Source organism: Pygoscelis adeliae, unplaced genomic scaffold (genome assembly GCF_000699105.1).
Source record: "Pygoscelis adeliae isolate BGI_AS28 unplaced genomic scaffold, ASM69910v1 Scaffold595, whole genome shotgun sequence".
In the NCBI taxonomy this organism is placed as follows: Eukaryota; Metazoa; Chordata; class Aves; order Sphenisciformes; family Spheniscidae; genus Pygoscelis; species Pygoscelis adeliae.
Genome location: NW_008824857.1, coordinates 17,543 through 23,401, shown reverse-complemented (window position 1 = coordinate 23,401; position 5,859 = coordinate 17,543). Strand labels below are relative to the sequence as shown.

The 5,859-nt window shown below is 52.1% G+C and overlaps 1 protein-coding gene across 1 annotated transcript in view; it reads left to right on the top strand.

Annotated features, from left to right (window-relative positions):
• The first annotated feature begins 1,403 nt into the window (after positions 1 to 1,403).
• Positions 1,404 to 5,859, top strand: part of CCDC78 (coiled-coil domain containing 78) — a 13,686-nt gene continuing 9,230 nt past the window's right edge. Inside the window, 5 exon segments of the mRNA XM_009324305.1 lie at positions 1,404 to 1,488; positions 1,766 to 1,894; positions 2,105 to 2,191; positions 2,463 to 2,642; positions 5,755 to 5,856. Of these exon segments, the coding sequence (XP_009322580.1) occupies positions 1,465 to 1,488; positions 1,766 to 1,894; positions 2,105 to 2,191; positions 2,463 to 2,642; positions 5,755 to 5,856 (522 nt within the window). The 5' untranslated portion in view covers positions 1,404 to 1,464.

Genomic DNA, 5,859 nt, shown 5'->3' with positions numbered 1-5,859 from the left:
GCTGCGGCTCGGCTCCTTCGTGTGCCGGAGCACCCACCGGAGAATTCTGAGCCCCCCAGCGCTGTGGGCGGTGTGTGAATTTGGCTTTCTGCTCAGCAGTGGGTGTGAAGAGACTGTGAATTCTCATCCGCACTTTCATTACCTTAACAAAGTCACTTCAGGTCTGTGAAGTTCTTCTGCAGAAAAATAAGACGTAATTGCACGTGTCGTTAGCTTCTCCTTCCCCTGAGCCCCAAAAGAGCTCAGCCCGCGGGTCTCGCTTCCACGGCCGTTCGTGAAATCCACGTCGAGGGGCTACGGGATCTTCTCCAAGAGCCTGGACCAGGTGAGGAGCTGGTAAACTCCGCTGGGTGCGGAGCTTCTATCAGGACGGCCCCTCTCCCTCTTTCATCCTCCTCGCTTTGACAGATACTAAGAAGTTATTCAGAGCTATGGCCTTTTTGAACATTACACTGTCAAAGCTTTTCTTCTGTAAGAGACAAGTTCTTACCTAAACTCACCTGCTCAACAGAAATAGCAGTGACAATAAGCCCAAAATGAGGAGATTAAGAACTGGCATTCGTTTTACCCCATGGCTGCCGTTCACCAAGGTCTTCCAGCGTTATCCGCTGCGCCTTACGCTCTCCCTTACCCTCGCTCTTACATCGGAGACTGTTCAAGTACTTTTAGCCTCGCACGCACTTGGGAGTTGTCCCGCTCAGGCCTGGATGGTCGCCATTTGGAGTAAGCGGCAGCGTGTAGACCAGCACGATCCGGATTTAGCACCGTCTGGGCTAATCAGAGTTTGTTTCAGTGCGTGCTTTGCTTTAAAACTTGTATTTTTCTACATAGCATCTCTGATGCGCGGTGATAAGTTGGGGAAGGTCTTTCCTGTCGCCAGCTGTAGCTTGGTCAGAGCTCAAAGGCCCTGGTACCCTTTGGATGGCTCATTGACACAGGAGACACAAGGACTGTAGAGAGCAAGAGAAAATTGCCTGGAAGTAAGTTGACGTTAAATGCTACCAACTGGTCTTGGAGCAGATGGTTGGATTAATGGATTAATTAATGGGTTAATCAGGTCTTAAATTCTCTAAATATCCCTGCAATAGAGATAGCAGCCGTCCCTACAGCCGGGTTTTGGGAACGATCCGTAATATGAATGGAGTGGTACCTCCTAGCTGGCAATGTTGCTTCACTGGGGGTGTCTGCTGCGCTGCTTGTTTCAGTGTCTGCTGTGCGCTGTCTTAGGAATACGGAAACTTCCTGAGACGTGTCATTTCTTTTCCTGGGGTGGCTGTAATCATTTGCTCCACCCTAAGGTGGATCCAGGTGGATGCCGCACCCGCTAGTAACCAAAGTTGTTAGCAACATTGCTCGTGCCCTACCTCGAGGGAAAAGTTGCTGCCACAGAGATCCTTCGATCCTTCCTTTGCTCTTCAGCCACTGCCTGCCTGATATTGTGCAAAGATCCTGGACTCCGGACACATGGATTTTGCAGAGAAAGAGAACGTAAGTACTCTGACAGAGCACGTGCAGCATCTTGCTAACGAATATAGAAGTATGAAGGTCTGCAGCCCCTTCCCGAGTCGTGGAACCCACGCTCTGCAAACGAAATCCTAATCGCAGGAGGGAAACGGCAGCTGAAAATCCCGTCTACAACCTGTTCAAGCTCTGAAAAACGGGATACGCTATGCTCTTCCACCAGCACTGCGGTGGGAGCGTAGCATGGAGGAGAGGAGGGCTCTGCTGGCTGGCACCAGCTGTCAGAGCTGTTGTGTGTCTCTAGGTGCAGCTGCAGGATAGGAATGAGAGGCTGTACGGGCTCAGAGACCTGCAGGAGAGGATGGAGAAGCTGGCTGGCTCCAAAACAGATTTGTCAGCCAGAGTGGTCTTCAGTGAAGAGGAAAAACTGAAGGTAAAACAAATACTTCAGGAGTTGGAGAGAACTGAGCCGTGAAGCTGTGTGAGGCCAATAGATCTGCAGTGGAAAATCTGGTGGGAAATGTTGGGGCATCTTTCTAGGGGTGTGTGTGTTGTGCTCGAATTCCCTGGTGCGACCTGTTGAAACGGTATGTTGGCCTCAGAATCAGTCTATGGCCTTTATAATGTTCTTTCTCTCGCCTAGATTTCCAAAGACCTCGTTGATCTGCAGATCGAGACAAACAAAATGAAGGAGCAGTATGAGACGGAGAACTTTGAACTGAAAAATATGGTATCCAAAAGTTTGAAGTAGAGTTGATTCAGCTCCGCCAATACCTTTACCCAGAACCGCAGTTCGTTATGTATCCATCTTTGCTTTGCTTAGTGTATTCTGGCTTTAGCTAGAGCAAAGAATCCCCCCCGATGCCCCAGATACCATGATACTCGTGTGAAACTCCTCTCTCTCCAAGTCATAGCGTGCCAGAACCTGTTTGGCCAAATAAATGCCCTGTGATTGCTGCTGGTCTCTGTCACAGCCTAATTCCGCTGCCTCCCCTCTGCAGGTCCTGGCCCTGGAGAACCGTGTGCTGGAGCTGGAGCTCTGCAGTGAGAAAGTCACTGGGGAGCGGGATGCCTTACGGGAACGCCTGCATGCTCTGGAGACCAATCGGAAGGAGCTGGCGGATGAGTACATCATTTTGAAAAGCAATTACTTGGCCCGAGGCAAAGAACTGGAGCAGGAGGTGAGACAGGCTGCAGTGTTCGCTCTGGTGTCCTCGACTCCGTCTCACCATCGCCTGGTCTACAGGCAGCTTGGCTGGCTTTGGGTCGCGCACCCACGTCCGCAGCTCAGGTCCAGTAAGGTTTGCCAGCTGTGAGGCAGCGTCGCTTGGGCATGGTTATTTTGCTTTCGGGGCCCAGGGATTTCATGAAGCATGGTCACCTTCTAGCAGGGCTTGCAGAACCTGCTCTGCTCAGCAGGGACAGCGCTGAGCCCACGCTGACCCATGTGCCGTGCTCTTCTGGGCACCCCGCTGTCAGAGCCTTTCTCTTTTCACGCCACCCCAGATCCCCGTCACTAGCAGTAACGAGGAGGTCACTGCGGGGCTGGTCCGAGTGCACGTTGCAGGTCCCTCTTGACTGCCAGCACGCTTTGTTTCCCTTTTTTCTGCATGGCTTGCGCAGGCTGCACGTGAACTGATTGTAGTCGCTCTCATTTCGTACAGCGGCGGGAAGGGGCCTGGAAGGTTTTGGGTTTATAAAAACACTGAATGTAAGCAAGTTTCTGATTGTTCCTTAAAATCTAGCGAATTTCCCGGTGACCGTTAGCTTAGCGATTATTAACTAAAGTCTTTTGGACCCAGATTTGTGTATTTCTTTGGCAAGAAGAGCTACTTCAATAGACCTCCCTCTCCCCCCTCCCGCTTCTCCTTCTTTTTGCATTGGATCGGATGACTGACACCCTCCTGCCTCCCTCCCCTGGCAGATAGTTTAGCTGGTTCAGCCAAATGACCTGGTTTACCACGCTGGCCCTATGCAGAGCTGTGATGGGAAGATGTGGGGCAGGGACCAGGCATGCTGGTTTAGGCAGTGTCCAGTCTCTCTTTACGGTCTGCAGAGCTCCGCTAGAGGAGGATACGAGGTCGTGATCATCCTGTTGCGAATAAGTGAGTTAGTGACTCTTGCGAAGCTATCATTTCTCTCCCGTAAGCTGAAAAATGGGAATTTCTTAAGAGGAGGCAAGCTGAGCTGCTTGCAGGGGTGTGAACCCACCCCGTCGTCCTGCCGGAGCACGAGGCAGAGCGCGTGCAGCTGACTGTCAGCAAGGCAGCACGCTGCTGAGACGCAGTACCACCAGGCTGCGGAGGAATAGCTCGGCGTTCAGCAATCTTGGTTGCTTCTTATCCCCAAGGGGGTGCAATATGTTTGTCAAAAATTGGATTTTCAGGTGGCTGACGTCTCTAAATGATGGGTTTAACAGGTTGGTGGTAATAACGTGCTGTTTTCACTTGGATCCTGGAATGTTTCAGAGAGTGAAAGCACATGGGTTCAGTTATGTGCCCGGAGAGCATCCTGAAGAATTGGTGGAGCAGGGTCCAGAAGCCAAAGGTGAACTCCTTGGTTGTAATTCATAGGCTGAGGGTTTTACCCCCGTTGCTTGGCTCCGACTACCAAATATCCCTGCCCGAAGCAAAAGAGGCTCCAACTTGGCAGGCTGGGACTTGTCACGGCATGGGCCTCTTGCTCATTATTTTCCCAGTGTGGACTTTCCCAAAGGAAATGGGAAAAGCAGCCTGCGGTTCTGCCCCCTCCCCTTCCCCGGCGCTCTTCTGGGGAGACAATGAACCTTTTACACATTCCCAATTACAAGTGCTACTTGTGACCTTGCCAATATGTTGTCATGGCTGCTTGGCGCAGAAGCAGCTCGGCGAGCTCATTCACGGTCCCTTGTACGGGAACAGTTAGAGCCTCTGAATTGTCGCGGCCCCCATTGTACGCCTCGATTCACACATCGCCCTGTGTCTGCCCAGGCGAAGGAGCTGGCCTTGCCTGTCCCTGGGGAAGTGCCTTCCAGAAGATGCCAGCCAGTCACTTTGTGCCTGTTTTCTAACTCGCTGTAAATTCTTCCTTTTCAAGACTCTGACCTTTTCTCGACTCCCCGTTTCCTCCTCCTCTTTTGTTCAGCGGGCTTACGCCGTCTGCATCGGCGGTACAAAGCGAGGCCGTTGGAGGGAACCCAAATGGCTGCGAACCGGTTCCACACCGGGGTTTTCCCTGGAGCCGGGCCAGGGGAGGCAGCGAAGCCTATTGCAAACCTGGGACTGCCTCTTTCTTTCGCCAAGCTGGTACTTCTGCGCTTGTGTGACCCCCTCTGATCAAATTGTCAGGGCTGACAGCTGCAGATGGATCGTTTTCGGTTGAAGAACAAGCAGCCTGTCTCTGCGTAGCTGTCAGTTTTCACAGCTGTATATCTCACCTCTTTGTCAGCCTCTTTTCTCCTCTCCTCTCTCCCTCAGCCCACCCTGTGCTATCTTTTGATAAGCTATTCTCTCCACGGATGACTCAGATGACCTCTGCCTCCCATCCTCCCGATTCACTGCCATGGTAACAATTACTCAAGCTTGTCCCCAGTCATAAACCCCATCAAAGCTTTGTTATCTACATAGAAACCCTCCCGTGAGACATGAATTCCCCCAGTGTTCCTTCCAGATCACCTGTAACAGAGCCTTTCTCATTCAGATCCTCTTTATCTTTTGGAAATGTGTCACTTCACACCAGCACCGCTTTGAATCTCGCTGCCTACACGGTGCTGTGGGCTGGCTGCTGCTGGAGGGATGCATTCAAGCAAAACTGGAATTAGCTGGGTGGCGTCAGCCTAGATGGATGGAGATTTGCCCCTTCTCTTACATTATGGAGTCCGGCACTGTTCAAAGCCATTGTATGGGGAAAGACAGGCCTGAAGTGTTGGGAAGCTGTGCGGAGGGTACAGGGTTAGAGCGAGGAGGGAGGCTGGAGGTCAGGACGGAGGGATGGCGGCAGAGCTGTGCCCGGGGCTGGGCTGGCACCGGGAACTGTGTCTGAATGCGAGAGCGAATTGGGCAGAGGGACTAAGGTTACACGTGAATAATCCGGATGCCTGGCGATGATACTTACCCTGCGTTTCCATGAGAATTAGAAAATCACTGATACCTTTGGACATATGAGAGAACTAAAAATAAAACTTGCTTTCAGGAGGGAATGCGAGTGCCTGCCTTGTGTACACACCAGGAGCAGCGCGTATGTGCTGAGCAGACAGCACGCGGAGCCGGCGAGGCAGGATTTCAGCAGCTCTTTCCTTCTTGTTTGACCTGGCAGGTCATGAAGAATGAAGAGCTCAGCCTAGAGCTGCTCAATCTGGCCAATGCCAGGAGCACCCTTCCCCGTACAGAGAGCGACCACTACCGCTCCCCCGCCATGGCC